Below are 24,568 nucleotides of genomic sequence, written 5' to 3' on the forward strand. Positions count from 1 at the left end.
AAAACAAATGGAGAAAGACACCCAACAGGAAAAAAAGGCACTCAATTGCAATTTTTTGGGCCAATTAAATGCTCGATATAATTAGAATGTACCTCCACCTCAATTGTAAACGCATTTATTAATTAAGTAAATGGGGTAAATTGGGATGTTGACCTTAAGGTGCTTCAGATAACGTAACATAAATGTCCTCCAGACAGTTGGGACTCATGTGCACTAGTAAATGATGATTAAATGAGAGCTTAAAATTTCATGACTCAGTTAAACAGATGCTCTGGGGGAGATGCCAATGATACTTTAAGGAGATTAAAACAATTATTAAAAAATAGTAAATCAAGAACATCCAGAACAAATGTACTACTGATGCTTGCTTAAACCTTCACAACCTCAAACCCTTCGGTTCCGCTTTTTTAAGTGGCTGGAGTCAGACCTGGCGGACGATAAAACAGCTGAAAATATCCCATTGACTTACATTAAAGGAAAGACCTCAGCCATTTCTAGAGACTCGTGGGTGGCTTCCTCTGACTGGAGCAAGTGAGAAACCCACCTAGAAACCACCAAAAACACCTTAGCAACGCCCGAGCAAGTGCATTGCAATGTGCATAAAACTGCTCAGAACACCTTAGCAATAGCAACACCTGCATAACAATGTTCTCTGACACTGTGTCAGTTTTTAGTTAAAAGTTTAATTGTTAAAAAAGGGTAAAAGAATAGTTTACTGCACATTTTTATACAGAAAAAGAAAAGCTAAATATCATACAAGCATGTAGACGACTTCTATTCGCACACATCTGTCCAGTTCACACAGAAATCCCAAGTTAAAGAGTGAATTTAATATTCAATAAGTGCATGTATTATTCATGCGATATTCAGAGCTCAGTACACACAGCGCTGTTCACTAATGAAGCTGTGTCATCTGTCATGCTGTCGCTGGAAACTGCTTTAAATAAAAGTGTAACAGTGGTCTGAGCGTGCTGTTGCCAGCGACCCCGGGGCCAGAACAGAGACATGTGTCACGTTTACTAGAGGAACATCCCACTGACGCTGGTCTGGACATCTGGAAGCAAAGACAGAATGTGTCTCCTCACTGCAGTAACACAGTTAAGAACTTCATTCTGGTTAACTGAGCATTGTTAAACACTGTTTACACAGAAAAATAAACTATTCTTAAAAAATAAAACATTTCATTGTTCCAGGTGGTTGCTAGATCATTGCTTAGAAGTTGCTAGGATGTTCCAAGTGGTTGTTAGAGTGTTCTGAATGGTTGCTAGTGTGTTCCAGGTGGTTGCTAGGGTTTTTCGTGCAGTCGCTAAATTGTTCCAGATGACTGCTGGGGTGATCCGAGTGCTTGCTTGATGGTTAATAAAACTGTTTTAGATGGTTCATAGGGTGATGCTAGTTGGTTGCTAGGGTGTACTGGGTGGTTGCAGGCCACTGCAAGATGGTTACTAAAGTGTTTTGGATGGCTGGTTCTGGGAGAGTGATGCTAGGTGGTTGCTAACGTGTACTGTCCGGTATCCAGGTGATTGCTATGTGGTTGCTGGGGTTTACTGGGTGGTTCCTAGGGCACTGCAAAATGTTTGTTAAAGTGTTTTGTATGGTTGGTAGGGTGATGCTAAGTGGTTGCTCGTGTGTTCTGGTGGTTTCTATATTGTTGTTATGTGGTTGCTAGGGTGTACTTGGCGGTTTCTATATGCTTGTTATGTGGTTGTTAGGGTGTACTGGGTGGTTGCTAGGGCACTGAAAGATGGTTGCTAAAGTTTTAGATGGTTGGTACAGGTGCGGTGATGCTAGGTGGTTGCTAGAGTGTTTTGGGTGGTTTCTAGTTGGTTATTATGTGGTTGCCAAGGTTTACTGGGTGGTTGCTAAAGTATTTTAGATGGTTGGCAAGGTGATGCTAGGTGGTTGCTAGGGTGTTCTGTGTGGTTTCAGGGATGTTGCTGAGGTGTACTGGTTGGCTGTTAGGGCATTGCAAGATGGTTGATAAAACTGTTTAAGATGGTTCATAGGGTGATGCTAAGTGGTTGCTAGGGTGTTCTGAGTGGTTTCTAGGTTGATGCTAGGGTCTACTGGGTGGTTGGATGGTTGGTAGGGTAATGCTAGGTGGTTGCTAGGGTGGACTGGGTGGTTGCCAGGCCACTGCAAGATGGCTGATAAAGTGTTTTGGGTGATGCTAGGTGGTTGCTAGGGTGTTCTGAGTGGTTTCAGGGTGGTTGCTATGTAGTTGCTGGGGTGTACTGGGTGGTTGTTAGGGCATTGCAAGATGATTGATAAAACTGTTTTAGATGGTTCATGGGGTGATGCTAGGTGGTTGCTAGGGTGTTCAGAGTGGTTTCTAGGTGGTTGCTAGTGTGTACTGGGTGGTTGCTAGGCCACTGCAAGAGGGTTGCTAAAGTCTTTTGGATGGTTGGTACTGGAAGGGTAATGCTAGTTGGTTGCTAGGGTGTTTCGGGTGGTTTCTAGTTGTGGTTGTCACAGTGCACTGGGTGTTTGCAAGGGCATTGAAAGACGGTTCATAAAGTGTTTTAGATGGTTGGAACAGGTAGGGTGATGCTAGCTGGTTGCTAGAGTGTTCTGGGTGGTTTTTATGTAGTTGCTATGTTGTTGCTGGGGTTTACTGGGTGGTTGCTATGGCTTTGCAAGATGGTTGTTAAAGTGTTTTGAACGGTTGGTAGGGTGATGCAATGTGGTTGCTACAGTGTTCTGAGTGGTTGCTAGGGTGTATAGTGTGGTTGCTAAGGCATTTAAAGATGGTTCCTAAAGTGTTTGTGAACAAAACCGTCACTCCACCAACACACAACACAAATCTGTGAAAATCAACAGTGCCGCTTTAGGCATCCTCCCTTTCGGCCAAGAGAGAATGCTTGAGATGCATGCTCGTTATAATGATGACAAAGCTTCCAAGGAGAACATTTTAAATCAGATGAGTCAGCGATGATGGTTCTGCGGTGGACAGCTGCTGTCATTGTTGTCACCTTGTCCTCTGCAAAGCTCCTCGCCATGCTTGATGCCCTTTTCTGCAACCTCATTAGCTCCGGTGCCTTTGGCACTGGTCACATACAGGGAGCCTTTCCACATGAGTTTCTATGGCAACATGTATCAAGACCTCGCTGCCTTTGGGAGCCGGATTTAACCAAACCATGTCATATCAAAGTAAAGGGGCCACGGCACATTTAGTCTAACGAGAAATGCTGGCTTTGAGCTCACTAGATCAATTTAAACACCAAAGAACAGTGACTGACCTCATGATCTATGCCATTAACTGTGACGTAGATGCCGGCCTTTTCATGTCGTTGATAAGCAATTAAAAGCAAGCATGATATATTAGCACTTGTGTTATTTCAACAAGAAGATATTTGGCTATAAAAGCACTGGAGCTCTGTTGAGATCTGCTGCTGCAGTGTGCTAGCAGATGGGCGACTGATTTCATGGCACTGTGTTGCGCTACTAATCTTCTTCCAGGCTCTGTTTTTGGTTAAGAGGAAGTAGGCAAAGTCTTTCCTCTTTGTTCTGACTGAAATCATGCTGGTTTCTCTGTCCGCTCTATGCTGAAATGGCTCATTAACCAAAGGTGGATGGTATCTCCTGTTTTAGCCAAAAATATATGCTGTTGCATGGAAAAGACTGAATTTATTCACTTAGAATTAATTGTGCCCGCTGATATTTTTTATTACTTTTTATGCATTACAAGCATACCCAACACAGCAAAAAAAAAATTAAAAAATCAGCATTTTCTCTTTCACATTTCTGTTTTCCACTAAAAATATCTAGGGCTGTCGATTAAATGCGTTAGTTCAGTGTAATTGCTAGGGTGATGCTAGGTGGTTGCTAGGGTGAACTGGGTGGTTTCATTTATTTTTATTTTATTTGTTTTGCACTGAAATACTGTGTGTAAAAGCGGTGCTTTTTAGTGAATTTGCCTCTCAAAATTTTGATAAAAATAATGTGTGTATGCCCAAATGCATGATTTGAAAACCTGCGTGCTACTTTGGAGACTTTTATTGCACAACTGAAACAGTCTTTCCACAAACCATATGGTCATTATTAACTGTGCTGCCATTAGCAAAGCTCTGGTTGCTTTTCAACATATGGAAGCATGTAAACAACCCCACTACTTATTGCAACAACATGATTAGTTTTATATGAATCATATGCATGGCATAAATGTCTTGTTACTGTTTCTATTTTTCAATGGAAATATTAAAAGAATGTTGTTTCTGCTGTATGCTTTAATGAAATGAGCACACTGAACAGCACTGAAAATTGAGTGAAAGTTAAAAATCTGACAGACGAAAGCAAATGTTTCTGTCCTGATAAGGTGAATAACTCTTCCGTTCTATTGTGTTTTCTTCGCAGACAGTTTTGCAAGCTCACAACAACTCTTTTCACTCAACACATCTTTAATGGCAGACATAAAAAGCAATTCTGAAACAAAAGCAGCAGGATATTTGTCACTGTCTCAGTGTACCAGCGAATAAAAGCTCATTCTAATTCCTTTTCTTGATAAGCACTGAAGTTAAACAGCTTGCAATTAGGAGCTGACTGCAGATTTGTGACCCAAAAAAACTCAAGATTAGATTCAAGGTTTGATGCTACTCTTGCTACAAAAATGGGCAGGGCAATATGAATTCAAATAATTATATTTTTCATCCTTTGCACACCATATCTGCACCAATATAACAACATGCAACATTTACCTACATATGTTTTTTTACTGAAACATTTTAAAGCATATACAATGCTGCATCGGGACTTCCATGAATATTTTTGAATCACAACACAAACAGATAGTTGAATCAGCATTTTAAACCAATTCAGTGAATCAAAGGGCATTTTTACTGAGCAGATAGCTATCCAGTCATGAAGAGACCAAGTGCAAATGCCCTCAAAGATGCATTCGAGATAGATGCATGTGGTTGTTCTGGTTGCATATGTAAACTTTACTCCTCCCAAACAGAATTACATCAGAACACGGACAATGCCACACATTTGTTGCCGATCATTTGCATAGGGTTCGCCCAAGATATTGTTTATTTAAAAAATATAAAATAATGGAAGTATATTGGAGGAGGGATAAAACTTCCTTTTTCATTTATTTAAAGCAAAACGCTGACAAAAATGAAACTGAACACTGACTAGCACAACTGTCCCGCATGGAGATTTTTCCTGAGGTTCCCCTGAGTGTAAAAATACACGACACACACAAACGGTAAAATCAATTTGAATAATAAAAAATAAAAATTATATATATATATATATATATATATATATATATATATATATATATATATATATATATATATATACACTATATTGCCAAAAGTATTTGCTCATCTGCCTTTAGACGCATATGAACTTAAGTGACATCCCATTCTTAATACATAGGGTTTAATATGACGTCGGCCCACCCTTTGCAGCTATAACAGCTTCAACTCTTCTGGGAAGGCTTTCCACAAGGTTTAGGAGTGTGTTTATGGGAATTTTTGACCATTCTTCCAGAGCGCATTTGTGAGGTCAGACACTGATGTTGGACGGGAAGGCCTGGCTCGCAGTCTTCGCTCTAATTCATCCCAAAGGTGCTCTATCGGGTTGAGGTCAGGACTCTGTGCAGGCCAGTAAAGTTCTTCCACATCAAACTCGCTCATCCATGTCTTTATGGACCTTGTTTGTGCACTGGTGCGCAGTCATGTTGGAACAGGAAGGGGCCATCCCCAAACTGTTCCCACAAAGTTGGGAGCATGGAATTGTCCAAAATCTCTTGGTATGCTGAAGCATTCAGAGTTCCTTTCACTGGAACTAAGGGGCCAAGCCCAGCTCCTGAAAAACAACCCCACACCATAATCCCCCTCCACCAAACTTCACAGTTGGCACAATGCAGTCAGACAAGTACCGTTCTCCTGGCAACCGCCAAACCCAGACTCGTCCATCAGATTGCCAGATGGAGAAGCGTGATTCGTCACTCCAGAGAACACGTCTCCACTGCTCTAGAGTCCAGTGGCGGCGTGCTTTACACCACTGCATCCGACGCTTTGCATTGCACTTGGTGATGTATGGCTTGGATGCAGCTGCTCGGCCATGGAAACCCATTCCATGAAGCTCTCTACGCACTGTTCTTGAGCTAATCTGAAGGCCACATGAACTTTGGAGGTCTGTAGCGATTGACTCTGCAGAAAGTTGGCGACCTCTGCGCACTATGCGCCTCAGCATCCGCTGACCCCGCTCTGTCATTTTACGTGGCCAACCACTTCGTGGCTGAGTTGCTGTCATTCCCAATCGCTTCCACTTTGTTATAATACCACTGACAGTTGACTGTGGAATATTTAGTAGCGAGGAAATTTCACGACTGGACTTGTTGCACAGGTGGCATCCTATCACAGTACCACGCTGGAATTCACTGAGCTCCTGAGAGCGGCCCATTCTTTCACAAATGTTTGTAGAAGCAGTCTGCATGCCTAGGTGCTTCATTTTATACACCTGTGGCCATGGAAGTGATTGGAACACCTGAATTCAATTATTTGGATGGGTGAGCGAATACTTTTGGCAATATAGTGTATGTATGTATATATATAAAATTGATAATAATATTATTATATTGTATTCATAATTATTAATAATATAATTAATAATATAATTATTTTATTTATTAATTATTTTTTATTTTATTACCATTACTGGCACCTTATTTTATTTTATATTTTTATTATTGTTATTATTTTGTTTTCTTGTCAGCTTTTGATGTTTCTATTGATGTGTTCGCAATATTTTACGTAACAACAATCATGCCAATAAGGTACTTATAAGGTACAAAGGTACAAAAAATTACAGTAATAACTAAGGATGTCAAAAGTACTAGACACTGAGTAGCAACTTGGTTATTGAAAATAAAAATAGGAACATTTAAAATAGGAAGCTAAACTAACCGAATAAAATTTGCGTTAAAATTATCAAATACAATATATTGTAAATATTCTACATGCCCTAACACAAACAGCCATTCATTTTTCCCAAACTCAGATGTCTAGGGTGTAACACAAGGAACAAGCACAAAACTAAACTATATACAAAAATAAACTAGCTGAATAACATGTGCAGTAAAATGATTGCATTATTCAATTTGTTGATTAATTATATAAAATCAACAAAATAATATCAAATATATTGTAAATGTTTTATATATCACCCAGCCCTGCCACAAACAACCATTTATCTTTTCCCCAAAAAAAGAAAACGAATTATTCATATTTGTCCAGCAGGTTTCATGCATTCTACTTTATTTGCTGCTGAGAGGCCTAATCATTCATTTTGGCAGTGCTTCATGAGACGGCATCTTACTCTCTCAAAATGATACAGCGTCTTATTATCTGTCTTTTGTAAATGGCTTCGACCTCTGTGTTTGAGGGTGGATGGATGGTTTGTTGTGGCTCATGCACACCTTCATATAAATGTGACACTACGAGATTTATTCAGCTCGCTTCGACAGCAGCGAACAGCGTTTCCCAGAATCCATCAGAATCATGACATACAAGTCAAACTGCAGAGAGAGATTGCGCTATTTACAATCACTTCAACCATCTCTGTAAACAAAATGTGAAGTAACTGCAGATTCTGGTTAACAAATAACAGCACATAGATATGAAATTCCTAGATACTGCATTAAAGAGACAGACAGATAATTGGTTTGACCGATATTGTTTTACTAATATGATGATATACTAATGATGCAATCGAGTCGCACTCCCTACACTCTTAAACTACATGAATACTGTATATCTGAAAAATTTGCACTACATATAAAATATCTTGTTTATGTAGTAATAGTAATCAACAACTTTAAATCAATAGTTCTATATTTTCCCATTGTTTTTAATTTGATTACATCATTTGCAATGCTTCATGGGATTATAGTTCATTCCCTCATTTAAAACGTTACGTTTCTTTGTCTTTTTGTCAACGTTTTTGCTTCAAATCAAAGTTTGTAATGTTGTGATTCACACTCTTTTATAATATAAATTTTCAATGTTAACTTTAAGGGAAAACATCATTTTGTTCTCCAACAAAACATAACTCTGTACAGAATTTTACAGCAAAATTACATGTATTGTCTTGTTAAAGGTGCACTCAGTAACTTTTTGTTGGTGTCATCTTGACATTACAGTGACACCTAGTGGTGTGGATGCAGTATCATTCAAAATCAATAGTTTTCAGTTAAAGATGTCATTGTAGAAATGTACTATTCACAATCAGCCATGATTAATTTAATCCAAGAGTGAAAGTGTCCAATAACAAGACGGTTAGTGAGATTAAGCGAGTAGCGTTCCGCTAATCATGTGATTCTAACATGGTAGCCCCCATGAGGGCGCCCCTGCCCCATTAAACAGCTTTTATAAGGTTACTGATATGACTACAGTCCTCATCTCATGTAAGCAGTCATGGTTTTATACACATGTTTCAAAATTACAATTCATTTCTTTAGGAGTAAAACTTTTTTATTGGGGAAAAAAATTACTGAGTGCACCTTTAAATATATATATTTATTTACAGTACATGGTAAGGTCACTACTCGTATTCTTTTTCTGTTAAAATTACAGTCTAAACGCATCATAAATTAGCCCTAAAACAGGCATGCTTTTGGCAACCGCTGTGGCGTGACACACAACATTAACTCTTCACAAATATTCTTGAATTCATGCCAGCGCTGTTCCCTCATGTTAAGGACAGGAAGCTGGTCTTTGAGAGACGGGAAAAAGTTCACCTGGGAGACCCGCGGCCCACAGGCTCCATATTTAGATCGCAGCGGTCCAGATATAGTGCGTGTGCAGATGTCTGTCTGCCTGTGGCCATTCCACACCAGATTGCACAGACTATTATCTTCATAGAGAGATGCTTATCACCCACAAGAGCTATTAACCTATACACAGCACAGGAAACAGAGCACGCTGGCATAGTAATGGCTAAACCTCCTATAGACAAGGACATACTTATACACGCATGGGACAGAATGAAGGAGAATGGATATATGGAGTTACAGAAGTGTTCATTTGCTCATGTCGTTCTAAACTCGTGGGACTTTCATCAGTGAAACACAAAAGGAGATGTTAGGCAGAACGTTCACGCTGCTCTTTTTCATACAATTATAGGGTAAATTGATGTGCTTTATTCCAAGTCTTCTGAAGTTGTACAATTGTCTGAGGAACAGAGTGGAATTTAAGTCATTATTCACTGAAAACCCTTCACCAAGGGCATAGATTTGGCTTGAACATTGGAGAGGTTACAGTGTGAAGAATTTACATGTTTCCTTTGATCATGGTATAAATATTGGGGGGGGGGGGTGACCTTCCCCCCCCATCTATGCCCCTGCCCTTCACCAAGCTTTAACATGTGGAAGCGTTGTATAGACAAGAGCAGCGTAAACATCTTCAAAATATCTCGTTTTGTGTTCAATGGAAGAAAGTCAAACAGGTTTGAAACAACATGAGGTGAAGTTAATGATGACAGAAATGTAATTTAGTATAATGCATAGCATTTGTTGTATTTTTGCACTAGTTTACTCACTAAATATATATGGGTGCTTCTTTAACTTCTCCCAATTTGGAATGCCCAATTCCCACTACTTAGTAGGTCCTCGTGGTGGTGCGGTTACTCACCTCAATCCGGGTGGCGGAGGACATGTCTCAGTTGCCTCCACTTCTGAGACCGTCAATCCGTGCATTTTATCACGTGGCTTGTTGTGCATGACACCGCGGAGACTCACAGCATGTGGAGGCTCATGCTACTCTCCACGATCCATGCACAACTTACCACGCGCCCCACTGAGAGCGAGAACCACTAATCATGACCACGAGGAGGTTACCACATGTGACTCTACCCTCCCTAGCAACCGGGCCAATTTGGTTGCTTAGGAGACCTGGCTGGAGTCTCTCAGCACGCCCTGGATTCGAACTCACAACTTCAGGTGTGATAGTCAGTGTCAATACACGCTGAGCTACCCAGGCCCCCCGATGTCCCAGAGTTTTTATTAAAACAAACACATTATGGTTGCATTAAAACTGACTTGTAAACTTTTCACCCAGCCTTCATCATTTACTTTTTTGACTTTTCAAAAGTCTTTTATGTATAGATTTTACTGTTTTAGACTTGTCCTCCCAGACCCAGACCTTTAATATTAAACTATGAAAATCCATGTATGGAAAAAAAAAAAGATAAATCTCATGATGCATGTACTGTACATACACTATTGGACATTATAAGTAAAAAAAAAAAAAATACAAAGCAAAATAAAAATCGTGAGAGTGTGCACTGACTCACCTTTGGAGTTTTGGTGCACTTCCCTGTTCTTGCATCCTTGATGTAGGTGATATCCAATAGGTCGGTTTCCTGAAAGAGGGTGGGACATATTCATTTATGTCACAGCTCAATGAGAATGTCACAGTGTCATGATGAAAACAATGTCACGCTGTTCGACTAAATCAATACTCTTTTAAATATAACACAAAAGCCATTCGGAAGTGAAAGAGAACAGCATGTGAACTGTTGACAGAGAAAACACTGACAGAAAATAAAGAATGAATAATTAAATAGAGGTAAAACACAATGACTAATATGTGCACGCATATCTAACAACTTTCTCAAACATACAGTCCTAAGGAAATGATGCAGGCCTGAACCACTGCAATATTTGCGGCTGTTGTGTGTAATGCACACGCTGACAGATATGCTTTGTGACAGCTGCAGCAGAAGCGCAAGCTGATGGCGTTCTTGTGGCGTGGCCGAGCTGCAACTCAACTGGAAATAAAGCAAGGAACATTTGCTGTTTATACTCATTTATTCAAGAGCGACTGAAGCTTAAAAATAGAAGTGAGTACTTCTGCTCAGATTGAAGGCGTCAGAGTATGTTTCTTATTATGACAGTAAATCCTGAATGTCCTCATATGATCCAGAAACAAAAAATGAAAGGACACATGAGCAGTTGGGTTGACATCCTGCTCTGTAAAATACTGTTTTCTAATTCTTTTGTAATTATTATTTATTACGTCTAAGTATTATCCTATTACCTCATATTAAGTGAGTGACTACATGGAGTTTTATTTTTATTATTCAAATGTGACATAGCAGAGCTGTTTAAGTGTAGTAAACCACTGATATATCAGCCAGGTGGGTGTTTTGCTATTTTGAGTTTATCAGCATCAGTCAATAACAGTGACTGCTGTACCAGTTAACAGAAGTAAAAGCACTTTTACCAACAGCTAATGTCAAATATATAATGCATATTTATGCATTTTAAATCATTTGAGTGAATTTCGAGCAAATGCTGTGTAAAAAAATACATGTTAATTTAATTACAGCATATAAGTAAATGTACACATCAATTTGTGTCATTATATTACATATAGTGCTGATGGTGTCGATTAATTAACTGTATTAATCACAATTAATTGCATATCAGTATTTACTGAGAAAGCCTCCAAATAAAGATCATTAAGTATAAAATAATTAAAATAATATAATATAATATAATATAATATAATATAATATAATATATATATATATATATATATATATATATATATATATATATATATATATATATATATATATATATATTAATATTTTTTTATTTATTTTTTATTAAAATTAATGGTAACATTTTACAATAAGGTTCCATTTGTTAATATTAGTTAACAACATTAATTAACATTAATTAACAACACTTATTAAGCATTTATTCATCTTAGTTAATGTTAATTTCAACATATACTAAAACAATTTTAACATTAGTTAATGCACAATGAACTAACATGAACTAACAATGAACAATAGTTTTTTTATTAACTAACATTAACAAAGATTAATACATTTTGTAACAAATATATCGTTAACTATTAGTTCATGATACCTAATGCGTTAACTAATGTTAACAAATGGAACCTTATTGTAAAGTGTTACCAAATTAATTAACAAATAAATACATTAATATACATATCATATACATATATTGTGGCACCAGACAAGTAAACCATTTAGACAATACAAAAAGTGGCTTTAAAGTCAAAATATTGTTTATTTTAATACTCAGTTCTGATTGGTCAATTGCGCCATCCAGCGGTCTGATATTTCTGAATAACCACCAAAAATCCGGAGATTAAGTGATATCAGAGCGCTCATCCGGGTGTTGCGAGTCATCTTTCTTACATCTCGTATCACTATGTGATCTCTACAAGTAAGCTAATAAAATAATTTCAACTCAAATCAATGTTTCACGTCCATTAATTTATTTATTTATCATGTAGTCTTGTAATACGTAGGGATAATGGGCCGTAAGGGCGGGGGCATCAAGAGTTTCTATGGGTGATCCGGCCATGTTTGAAACATATTTTGGGTGGGCCGCAATCCCCAGCCCTCTAAGTTTATGTGTGTGTCCAGCCTGGTTGCATGAACATTACGTGACTGTGGCAACATTCTTGCGAAACGAAATTACAAGTTTCATTACACGTTTCACTGCAGTTTCCCAGTGAAATGTCCAGCAGGGGGCACCAAAAGCAAGTGAAATGATGATATAATCAGACAAGGTTTTAAGGTGAATATTAAATGGGGATTTTAATGAGTAAAATGTACCTCCCTAACCTAAAACTTTAACCGAACCAATAATGATCTAAAATCAATGAGAGCAATGCTCGAATTGAGGGGGGCCCATAAGGCATTAGACAAAAAAAAAATTATTTTAGTAAAGATAATAATGACAAATACGATTTAATTTATGCAGTTAGGATATGATAAATTTCGAGAATAAATTATTTACAATAATTAATGTCTTTAAAATGTGTTTTTAGGCTATTTGTCCCATTTCTTTTAAAAATGCAAATGCCCCTATGCCAAAAGACCGCTTAGCGCACATCATCATCACTGCGTGCTTGGCTAACCTGATCAATTTAGTACAGCTTAAAGAGATAGTTCACCCAAAAATGAAAATTCTCTCATCATTTACTCACCCTCATGTCATCCCAGATGGGTATGGCTTTCTTTCTTTAGCAGAACACAAATGGAGATTTTTAGAAAAATTTCTCAGCTGTTTTGGTCCATACAATGCAAGTGAATGGGTGCCAAACTTTTTAAGCACCAAAAATAACATAAGTCAGCAAAAAAGTAATAAAAAGTAGTACATACAACTCCAGTGGTTAAATCCATATCTTCTGAAGTGATATGAAAAATGATCAATATTTAAGTCCATTTTTACTATAAATTCTCCTCCCTGCTCAGTCAGTTTCCACTTTAACTTTCACATTCTTCTTGTGTTTTTGGTGATTCACATTGTTCATGCATACGCCCCCTACTGTGCAGAAAAATAATTTCTCGTAAAAATGGACTTAAATATTGATCTGTTTCTCACCCACACCTATCAGAACACTTATGAAGATATGGATTAAAATACTGGAGTCTTATGGATTACTTTTATGCTGCCTTTATGTGCTTTTTGTGGCGTCAACATTTTGGCACCCATTCACTTGCATTGTATGGACCTACAGAGCTGAAATATTATTCTAAAAACCTTCATTTGTGTTCTGAAGAAGAAAGAAAGTCATACACATCTGAGATGGCATGAGGGTGAGGAAATGATGAGAGAATTTTCATTTTTGAGTGAACTATCCCTTTAAGAAATAGAGTGTACGGATCAATCCAGTAATTTACTCCATGCTTTAATCCAATACACACTATTTCAAATATTCACAAGGTCAAATCAACTCATATTCATTTCAGAAGATAATCTTATGCCACAATGATAAAATAACAACCTTGATATGAAACCAAACAATGCCTGAAAAGTAACCTTTAACTAGATTTGTAGCATTTTGTAAGTGGTATTTGTCCATGTAAAACTCACTGCCACAATGCTAGGGTGTTGTATATAGTTGCCAGGGCATTGTTGTTTGATTGCTAAGGTGTTTTAGTATATTGTTATGCAGTTGCCAGGGTGTACTGGATGGTTGCTAACTGGCTCAAGTCAAATCTTTTCAAGTAGTTTTCCACACAGTATGACTGTATAATATTTATGGTTATTGAATATAACTGCTGTGGCTATTTGAATAAGGAAAGCATGTCTCTCTGGAAGCTGGTTGAACTCTGACAATTCAAGTATGGTGGTAAGCACTTCACCAGCGCCATGGCAACAGGGGGTTGGAGGTGCTCTATGACAGGGAGTTGGGTCAAAGCAATTTGAAAGCAGGCACCATTGAAATCAGCTTGCGGAAGACCCAGTCAGCATGCTCAGACTCCTTGTTGGTGCATGCCGGAAACCTATTGAGGCTACATGATCAAGTATGTGTTAGTACAGCGGAGCGCACTGCACTCTTTCGACTCTGTATCCAAATAAAAACTCACAAACGTGCAAACAATATTCAATAATGGTTGTAAGTGACATCATGTTTTGCTCCCCTCACACTGCTGACGATCTGGCCAGCAGTGTTTCTAAATATAGAAAGGCATGTATTGATTCGCCTGGTTAAAGACGCTTGGTTTGCATAATAATAAAGGATGCTTTTGTTTTACTGCTAGTCAGCGGCTACTGTTCTGGAATTCCTTGCACTGTAGGAACTACATTTGCTGTTTTTATTGATTTTGCTAGTAAATTATGATATCATCAAAAAACATTTTTTAACAGTGAACTTTGAGATCTGTGTCTGCATATTCAGTATACTGTATAGTATATTATATAAAAAAGCTATCATTGCGAATCACGAAACCTGTCCTAGATAATTTTTTTATACCAAAATCAGAAAGAAAGAAAAAAGAAATTATATTTTGCAGAAAGAAAATAAAGCCTGTTTTTCATACCATTAAGATTTTGTTTCATTGTGACATTACTGTCATGAAAATTAAGCACATCCCCACCCCCCAATTCTCATAAGGTATTTATACATCATTGCAGCATTTGTTGTATTGCAATTAATATATGTTGTTTAACACCCAAAAACATTTTTTATTATATTATATTATATTAGGGGTGTAAATCGGACGTTTCATCAGGATACGATCTTGAATCGATTCTCTTGGCCTGCGATCCGATATTTGCCAATACTTCAAAGTCTGCCGCGATACGATTCGATTCAGGGGCCTGCGATCGATATTCCGATATTATGTGCCTTATTTTCACAATCAATTACATTTTATTTTGCCCTCAAATGCAACCAAAATATAATTTTATTATTTTATTCAGCTCTCTGTATACACATTGGGACATCCACAACAAAATAAGGTACTTTTTTTAAAAATTATACATTTTTCAGTTTAGTCCAATTCAAAGTACTTACATACCCATGACTTGTTTCCAACTATCCGTGCTATCCGTGGTTTTCTTGGCTACAACTTCCACAGTTGTAATGAAAAATTCTGTTACAGTTAACTGGGATAAATGTTAGTAAGGGTGTTGATGTGTAGATGTTTAAAGTCTTACAACTGATGCTGGAGCTGAGCTGGTGTTTCTCTTTCCCTCTTTAGTGCTGTTCAGAATGTCGGCATGGGTCGCATGCGCAACGATATCGATGGAAGCCTGAATTAATCGTGCATGTGAGCCGCTCTGCGTTTGTCACGAGAGCTCACATTTTAAGGAGTGCCCGGTTGATGCGCGCACACGCCACACAGATAGCAGAGCACAATTTGGCTTCAAAGATCGTTGGTCACTGGATCGCTGCATCGATCCAGATCGATGAATCGTTACACGCCTATATTATATTATATTATATTATAGAAAGAAAATGACTCTTTTACATTAATGGGAAGACTAATAAGAATCACCACTGATATTGATTAATATGATTATCTAATTAAATAAATTAATACTGATTTTAAAAACATTAAATTAAAAACAAATTATTGTATTACAATTAAGATAATCTATTGAGAATCAACATTATTAATTGCAAAAATATGTTTATAATAAAAAAATAAAAATAAATGAAATGAGAAAATAAATTGGCAAAACTATTTAAAAAAAATTTATTATCATTTTCTTGTCAATTTTTATTGTGTGTATTGATGCTTTAGCAATACTGTATGTAAACCCAATCATGGCAATAAAGTATGTTATCATTTAAATTAAGGCAGATGCTATTTACACACCAGTGCACATAGTGTCAGATACTGTTTGCACCCATATTTAAATACTAACATACAGTATATGGGCATCACTGCAGTGTGTTTATTGTGTTTATTCAGAGTCCCACAGACAAACTACATTAACGGCATTAACCCCTAACCCTTAACCTAACCTTAACTTTACCTTAGAAAAAATTACCTTGGTTTTACTACAGTAACCATGGTTTCACCATGGTATTTTTGGTAAATTTACAGTAACCACAAAATTAACCATGTGTGATGAGGAGGAGGAGGGCGTGGCTGGGACGAGAGGATTCAAGCCTGGCACTGAGTTGCCCAATCAGCAGGAGAGAGATAAAAGGAGGAGCCGTGGACACCAGAGAGAGAGAGAGAGAGAGAGACGCACGCAGCAGTGTTTTGTATGTGCGCTTTTGTTAAGTTTCAGTTCAGTGTTTTATGTTGAATTAAAGTGTTTTTGATTGTTAGTCCTGTTCCTGCTTCCTCCTTTCCCGATGAACGAGAGGCTTATCTGCCACATTGGTGCCGAAACCCGGGACTGGAGGAAGACACTCCGTCAGAGAGCCCTCGCCGCTGACAGAGGATCGTGACGCTGAGGAGGTGAGTGGTTCGATGGTACTGGAGCGGTCCGCCAGGAGATGGAGGAGCGGCTGCCATCTGCCAGGAAGCAGAGGAGCCATTGCCGCGGAGGAACCGCTACCATCCGCCAGGAGGCAGAATCCAGTGCCATTGCCCGGCGTCGCAGAAGATCGCTGGACAGCTGGCTGAGGACCGAATGGCGGCGTGGTCGGGAACCAGAGGTTTTTTTCTTTAATTTTTTTCTCTCTCTCTCCCTCTCTCTCTCTCTCTCTCTCTCTCTCTCTCTCTCTCTCTCTCCTGCTATCTTTCTCTCTCCCCTCCCCTCCTCTTACCCAAGTACCCAGGAGGCAGGGAAGACCAGCCGACGACGGAATGGCCAAAGGGGCAACTCCTCCCCTCCAGTAAGGGGGGGAGGGGGGGGGCTGTAACCCAGACCGGAGGTTTCCCCGGCCTGAATCGGGTGGTGGGGGTATGTGACGAGGAGGAGGGCGTGGCCGGGCCGAGAGGATTCATGCCCGGCGCTGAGTTGCCCAATCAGCGGCAGAGAGATAAAAGGAGGAGCCGTGGATGCCAGAGAGCGAGAGAGACGCACACAGCAGTGTTTTGTGTGCGCGCTTTTGTTATGTTTCAGTTCAGTGTTTTATGCTGAATTCAAATCTTTTTGATTGTTAATCCGGTTCCTGCTTCCTCATTTCCCGATGAACGAGAGGCTTGTCTGCCACAACATGGTTACTATATTACCACAATATTACTGTACTAACACCATGGTTAATTGCATTAAAACTATGGTTTCTGCTAAAACCAAAAAAATCTAGACTCTGGAGTCACTCACTCAGATAAATATTATTCTAATATCATTCACTGCAGCTTTCTAAAACTCTGCGATCTTGACTGACATGATGAAGTTCACTGCAATATGTTTGAATAAAGCGATTAAAGCATAATTGATTTTCTTACATAACTCTTAATACTGTAAGCTGTCAAATACCTTCTTAAGTTGTGACCTCACTTCCTTGTCATTTATTTACAGCAGTCTGAAGGTAACTGAATAAGACAACGAAGTTACACAAACATTACATCTGGTTGCATAAGTTTTGTTGAACTTTGTCCAATTATGTGGCAAAAATGATTAAAAAAGGAAGCACCACTCATATTTCCTTCAGTAAATGTGCAAATTCTGTATGCACAAAAAACAATTTAGGTAGATCACAAGAGGTACATTTTCATGAAAACTTTATAAGTGCAAAATATTTTTCTCATCTGAGCTATCATTTTTGAGTCAAGACCATGATGTACAAAATTCAAAAGTCAATGAAATAACAGGTGACCACTTCACCTGCCGCAAAATGGTCGATTGATGTTTTAAAACAAAGTGGTGGTGGCATAGTGGACTAAAGCACTGAACTGGTAATCAGAAGGTTGCTGGTTCAATCCCCACAGCCACCACCATTGTGTCCTTGAGCAAGGCACTTAACTCCAGGTTACTCTGGGGGGATTGTCCCTGTAATAAGGGCAATGTAAGTCGCTTTGGATAAAAGCATCTGCCAAATGCATAAATGTAAATGATTAAAAGCCTGGTGGTCATAATTTCCTTGCACGAGATACAGTTGTGCTTTCTGAAACTCCAAAGTCTGCTCAAAGGTACAATTAACCGGATGTTATTGTACTAAATTTGGTTGTGATTCTTGTGAAATAAGGCAGTTATAATTGTCTGGCCTCCCACAGTGTAAAAATTCCATCATTTAATGCAAATTGACTTCCTGTGCTGGCTGCTCACCCACACAAACTCTAGTCAGATCACTTTCAAAGCAATTAGTATTGAGCACAATCTATCTGATGCTACTTCAACCATCAGATCAGCAGCTCTATAGACAAACACCAGGTAGATTATTAAGATGAACACAGTGTGACAATGGACAATATGTCTTTATCTTCTAGTTTACAATATTGATGAAACGGCTAAAACATTTAAAGGTGATGTGGGTAGTTTTTGTGATGTTAAGGACTTTCTATACCAGCTTACTATGCACAGTCAACTATAACCATTGTGGGCGGTCGCTGCAGAGCTCTATTGGCAAGCTTTGTTTGCTGCTTTCTTTGATTGGTGGAACATTTTCTTTAGGATCATGGGTAGTATAGTTATCAGCAGAAATGAAACAGGACGAAATATCCCGGACTGATGGCTTCAGCTGAAGCATATACCTTCAATTAACAACCGTGGAGCTTATGGTCAGTCTTTAAAGGTTTGTAAGTTATCAGTACTAATCAATTGCCCTATGGAAAAACATTAATGGGATTTTTACTTCAGAATGTTGCGCCCTCTACATTCTTCAAAGTTTATCACTGTGTTCTACAAAGGAAAGAAAGTTTGGAAAGAGGAAATAATGACAGAATTTTTCCCTTTAAGTGAAAAATTAATGCATTGGGGTGTCTGGGTAGCTCAGCGAGTATTGATGCTGACTACCACCCCTGGAGTCACAAGTTTGAATCCAGGGCGTGCTGAGTGACTCCAGCCAGGTCTTCTAAGCAACCAAATTGGCCGGTTGCTAGGGAGGGTAGAGTCACATGGGCTAACCTCCTCATGGTCGCGATTAGTGGTTCTCGCTCTCAATGGTGCACGTGGTAATTTGTGCGTGGATCGCGGAGAGTGATAAGATGCGTGGATTGACTGTCTCAGAAGCGGAGGCAACTGAGACTTGTCCTCCACCACCCGGATTGAGGTGAGTAACCGCGCCACCACGAGGACCTACTAAGTAGTGGGAATTGGGCATTCCAAATTGGGAGAAAACCTGGGACATCTTTTCTTTGAGAATCCGAACGCTGCTCTTTTCCATACAAAAGCACTTCATATTGACCACTGCTGTCAAGCGCCAAAGAGGGGGAAAAAATCATCACTAAAATACCATAAAAGTAGTCCATACAACACATAACATATGTGCATGTACATGTGTTGTATGGCCCCAGAAAGATTGGAACATAGTGCACAAGTCATTTGGACTACTGTCATGATGTCTTTATACTGAACCTTTAATAGTGCTTTATAGTATTTGTCCTTTTTGTAGCTCGACAGCTCCTGCTCACTATAAACTGTTATTCTATGGAATAGAGCTGCTTAAAATATCTATTTTTATGTTCCAAGAAAAAAACCAGCATATGGGTTTTGAACAACATAAGGTTGAGTTCACAAACCACATTCACTCTTTGTCTTAAGCTTGATATGCTAAAAAATTGCTCCATTGATGTTTTCATACTCAAAATTATGAATGACATACAAATCACGTACTGTTCGTGACATATTTTCAATTCAAAATGGCGAATTTCGGCAAATGGTGAATAGTTTATACCCTTGGAAATTAATGTCAGTCGGTATAGGGGCCTGGGTAGCTCAGTGTTAAAATACGCTGGCTACCACCCCTGGAGTTCACTAGCTCACTAGTTCGAATCCCAGGGCATGCTGCGTGACTCCAGCCAGGTCTCTTAAGCAACCAAGTTGGCCTGGCTGTAAAGTCACATGGGGTAAACTCCTCGTTATCGCTATAATGTGGTTCGTTCTCGGTGGGGCGCGTGGTGAGTTGAGCGTGGTTGCCGTGGTGGATGGCATGAAGCCTCCACACGTGCTATGTCTCAGTGGCAACACACTCAACAAGCCACGTGATATGATGCGCGGGTTGACGGTCTCAGACGCGGAGGCAACTGGGATTCGTCCTCCACCACCCGGACTGAGGCGACTTAAAAGCACATTGGGAATTGGGCATTCCAAATTGGGAGAAGTGGTCAAATATTGCAAGTAAGATACTTACATCTTACATGACACTTAACCTGAACTTTTTGCTGATGCGTGGCACTGGAATAATCCCACTTAGCTTCTTAAACTTGAGTCCCACCTCTGATTAAACTTTTTTTAAATCATTATGTTATTCCTGCACCAACTTAATGACAATTAAACAGCAGTGCATAACGGACTACAGCAGAACAGCAACAAGGATATCATTTATTGTTGGGGGGGGGGGGGAATCTGGCCATTTCTGATTATTGGGGGGGACTTTTTTTTTTTACATTCTATAAATCCATTTTAAAAACTAGCAGCCGATTAATCAGCTATCTGCCTTTTCCACTATCTTTGTTATCGATAAAAGCTAAATCCACAATCAATCGACCTTTAGTATCCAGGAGCGAAACCTTGTGATTTTGCATTTTTGAGAAATGTACCTTATTCTGATCTGTCCAGTACAAGAAGTAGCCCTGTGGATCGACACGTAACGTCACTGGGGTCACAGTAGAAGAATCCTGAAGAGAGAAAAGAACGTTTTTAAGTATAAATATGAAACAGAAATGATGAAAGTTTTTATTGGGATTTTGGTCGCACAATAAACTGCATCTAGGATTTCATTCGTTTTGGTCTCTTGTAGCCACTATATCCGTGCCTGTCACAGTAAAGAAAGACCAAGAACATTTTCTCAGACATAAATTGATTTGAAAAACTATCGGCCGATTCATCGGTTATCAGCTTTTTCCACGGCCTAATTTATTGGTTTCTGCAACATCCACTATCGGTCAACCTCTACTGCAAGATGACATCATTAACTGTGTCAGCCAGTTTTGCTGGAAGAGAAAGACTGTACATTTCAAATATGTCCGCTAAAAGTTGATCCTGTCCATTTTAAAGAGTACACTAGCATATGAATGACCTTAAAGCTAACGGACAAGGAAAAAAAGCAACAGAAGTAAAATTTCAATTTCACAGAGCGAGTTATGTTCAGCACATTAGTAAAAAGCACTGCATAATCCAAGTCATCAGCAAACCAAAGTTACTTCTGTAGGCAGAAAAGAGTAATCCTGCCTAGCGCAAGAGAGACATGTGGGATTCTGTGGCAGTCCACTTTAAAACATGTCTCAATCCAGAGTCTCAGAATAGATCAAAATTTGAGGTTTGACTCACACATTGCATAAGCGTTCTATATTAGTGTGATTCATATTGGCCCGGAATAATTTCCCACTTGAAGAAGTCGCAATATTCTCAGCGTGAAACGAATCAAAAGCCCCTACACAGACTGCAGTCCTATTTTAGCGTGGCACGGAAGTTCCTTTTAAAGCAGAACATTTGAACAGACGAGCGGCGGTTCTAATGTCTCATCTCAAGCAAGAGTTTGGTGTCCTTTTATAAAGAGATCTGTAATGGATTGTGTTATTTTAGATCTTGCGTGGGTCTGCATGCATTCTAACTGCACATCTAAGTTGGGCAGCTGAGCGTGTCTTAGCTAATGTAAGGTTGGCAAGGAGGATGGGAATTTAAAGCATGAAAGATGCCATAGCAACAGGCCAAAAGCTTTTAAACTCCAACATTTTCAGCATAAGCTTATGGCAAAGCTGTATGGCATTGCCAGTTGGACCTCGACAGAATACTTATTAATATATATATATATATAATTGATATATACAGTAGTGAACTTTAAAATATGCATGCACCAAAATGACATCCTGAGAACCTGAAACACCAGTTTTTTACTGGAAATTTAACAAGATGTTTTTATAGTGTTGCCTGTACACTTAAAATAACCAAGAGTCAAAAGTGGCCCTTAAATGTTGCTTTAGTTTAGAGCATTACATAATAAACCAAACCTACCTTTAAACACCACTGGCACCTGTTACCATCATTAATAAATGTTTTGCTTTGGCTATTTTAAAGAATGACACACCAAAAGGTCTTAATAGTTGAGTTACAGTGAAGTTTTGAATGATGGAACCAAATATTCAAGATTGGTGGGGACAAGAATATGCCATTGGGAAAAAAAAAAAAACATATTGATCAATAATGAGACTGAATGTTGAATGTTGGGACGGAAGAACGTCTGTGTTGTTTTTTTGTAGCAAACCCTTAATTATACCTTTTAAAAATGAATACCATTTTGACCTTCTATCTCAATGTGAGATATAAAATGAGCCAAAATTGTTCATTCATTAAAAACAAACAATAATCATATTATATAGAGAGGTTTTTGTAAATTCCTAGGGCTTTAACGCAGAGGCGAGTTTATCATGAACTCTCTAATCCAACAGGTGACTGTAACACTGAGTCAATGCACACTCATGCAACACTCGATACACAATGCGACATACTCCATCTCACAGTACACCTCTTTATTGAAGGATTCATGTCATATTACTACAAAAATCGCTTGTTGTATTAGTGCAATGAGGTTTCTCCAAAGCAGCCAGTCAAAAGCCTGAGATGCAGTGATACATTACTGCACACAAAGTAACCTGATGTCATTCCATCAGCCTCTGCAACATCACAGAAAAGATGCTGACAAAGATGTAGTCTGTGTGTGGTTCTTGGAAAACATAGTGGTGGACTTGAGAAGTCAAAGCAGAGTGCATTTCTTAATAATCACCTTCTTCAGATCTTTGAGGAGCCTCTGTGGCTTGTGTTTTAATTGATGTTATGGGAGGCAATGCAACATAAGTGCCCACTGATTAATCAGACAAAAAGCCACCTGCACTGGATCATTTCACTGCATGAGCATCAAGTGCATGCATTGACTGACTTGAAGACGACAAACGCCCGCAGAGACACTCGCACTCGCTGTTGGAGACTTACCTCATCCCATTTCATAAATCTACTGCCTCGCTTCAGGATCTCCGAAACGCACACCGGCTTGAGTTGAAGCGCGTGGACGCCAGGCTGAGCACCAGCCATTCAGCTTCAACATTTACACCCCAGAACCGCTCAAAAAATTAAGAGTTTGTCTCTTTCTTCTCAGGGAAGAAGACCGGACAGAGCGCGCAGGATGACCGCCGCACAATTCTGGTGAATGGAAGAGCCGTTACGCGCGCGGATGGTCATTTAGAAGCCCCTGCGATACCGACAGATTCATTGAACGTCGCGGGTTTGTGGATCAGAATGGATGGATGATCGAAGACGCAGAGCGAATGAGCAGCGGAGAGAAAGAGCGATCATAAATAACGGAGAGAGAGAGAGAGAGAGAGAGAGAGAGAGAGAGAGAGAGAGAGAGAGAGAGAGAGAGAGTGAGTGAGTGAGTGTCCTCCGCACACATTGACTCATTTGCGCACTGACATTCAGCGCCTCCTAGTGCGCGTGCAACAGCCACGTCCCTCCCCTACATCTTTAACCAGCACAATTAAACATTTCATAACACGTCTGCAGAGAGCATGCTGGCAGGAGATTTTTTACCCTTTAGCCATATAGAATTCGAAACTGGATTAATTAATGCATTTATTATAATAATTACAATCAAATCAAATTTTGCACAACAAGACTGCATGCTCCAGTGTCTTAGTCACAATTCACTTGAAAATCAAATGAAAAAGAAGACTTTTTTTTTAACATAAAATAAAATTAAGTCTATTTTTTTAAAACAATGAAGATATTATTTCAGTACACTCAAGCACATTTAGACATACTACTGTAATGCAAAAAATATATCTAATTGTCAATGCAATCTGTAACAAAAATGATACTGCATGGTAGTATCTGCCTAAAGGAATGTTCCGGGTTCAACAAGTTAAGCTCAATCGACAGCATTTGTGGCATAATGTTGACTACCACAGAAAATAATTTTTCAACTCCTCCCTTGTTTATTAAAAATAAGGGGTTACAGTGAGGCACTTACAATGGAAGTGAATGGGGACAGTCCGTAAACATTAAAACTCAACTCAATGTTTAAAAAGTATAGCCACAAGACATAAGCATTATACATGTTAACAGTGGCGGATTTAGGCATGGGCGACATGGGCAGTTGCCCAGGGTGGCATCTTGGGGGCATGTTTAAGCGGGTTTCGCCCAGGGCACCAAACAAGCTAGAACCACTACTGCATGTTAACATGATTTTAGTGTCATACAATTGCTTATTGACCATATCTTTTTAAA

At 39.0% G+C, this 24,568-nt stretch overlaps 1 protein-coding gene across 2 annotated transcripts in view; it reads right to left on the reverse strand.

The window, feature by feature from the left end:
• The window catches only part of LOC127410688 (1-phosphatidylinositol 4,5-bisphosphate phosphodiesterase beta-1), a 70,560-nt gene extending 46,967 nt beyond the window's left edge, over positions 1-23,593 (reverse strand). For both annotated transcript variants that reach the window (XR_007892153.1, XM_051645852.1), the window contains exons 1-3: positions 23,279-23,593; positions 20,890-20,967; positions 10,303-10,371 (exon numbers count right to left, since the gene is read on the reverse strand). Coding sequence is in view for 1 of the 2 variants with exons in the window: in XM_051645852.1 (XP_051501812.1) it covers positions 10,303-10,371; positions 20,890-20,967; positions 23,279-23,377 (246 nt within the window). In the remaining variant the exon portion in view is untranslated. The remainder of the gene's footprint in view (positions 1-10,302; positions 10,372-20,889; positions 20,968-23,278) is intronic.
• Between the last annotated feature and the right edge of the window lie 975 nt (positions 23,594-24,568).

This window comes from Myxocyprinus asiaticus, chromosome 20, assembly GCF_019703515.2.
Source record: "Myxocyprinus asiaticus isolate MX2 ecotype Aquarium Trade chromosome 20, UBuf_Myxa_2, whole genome shotgun sequence".
NCBI classification, from domain to species: Eukaryota; Metazoa; Chordata; class Actinopteri; order Cypriniformes; family Catostomidae; genus Myxocyprinus; species Myxocyprinus asiaticus.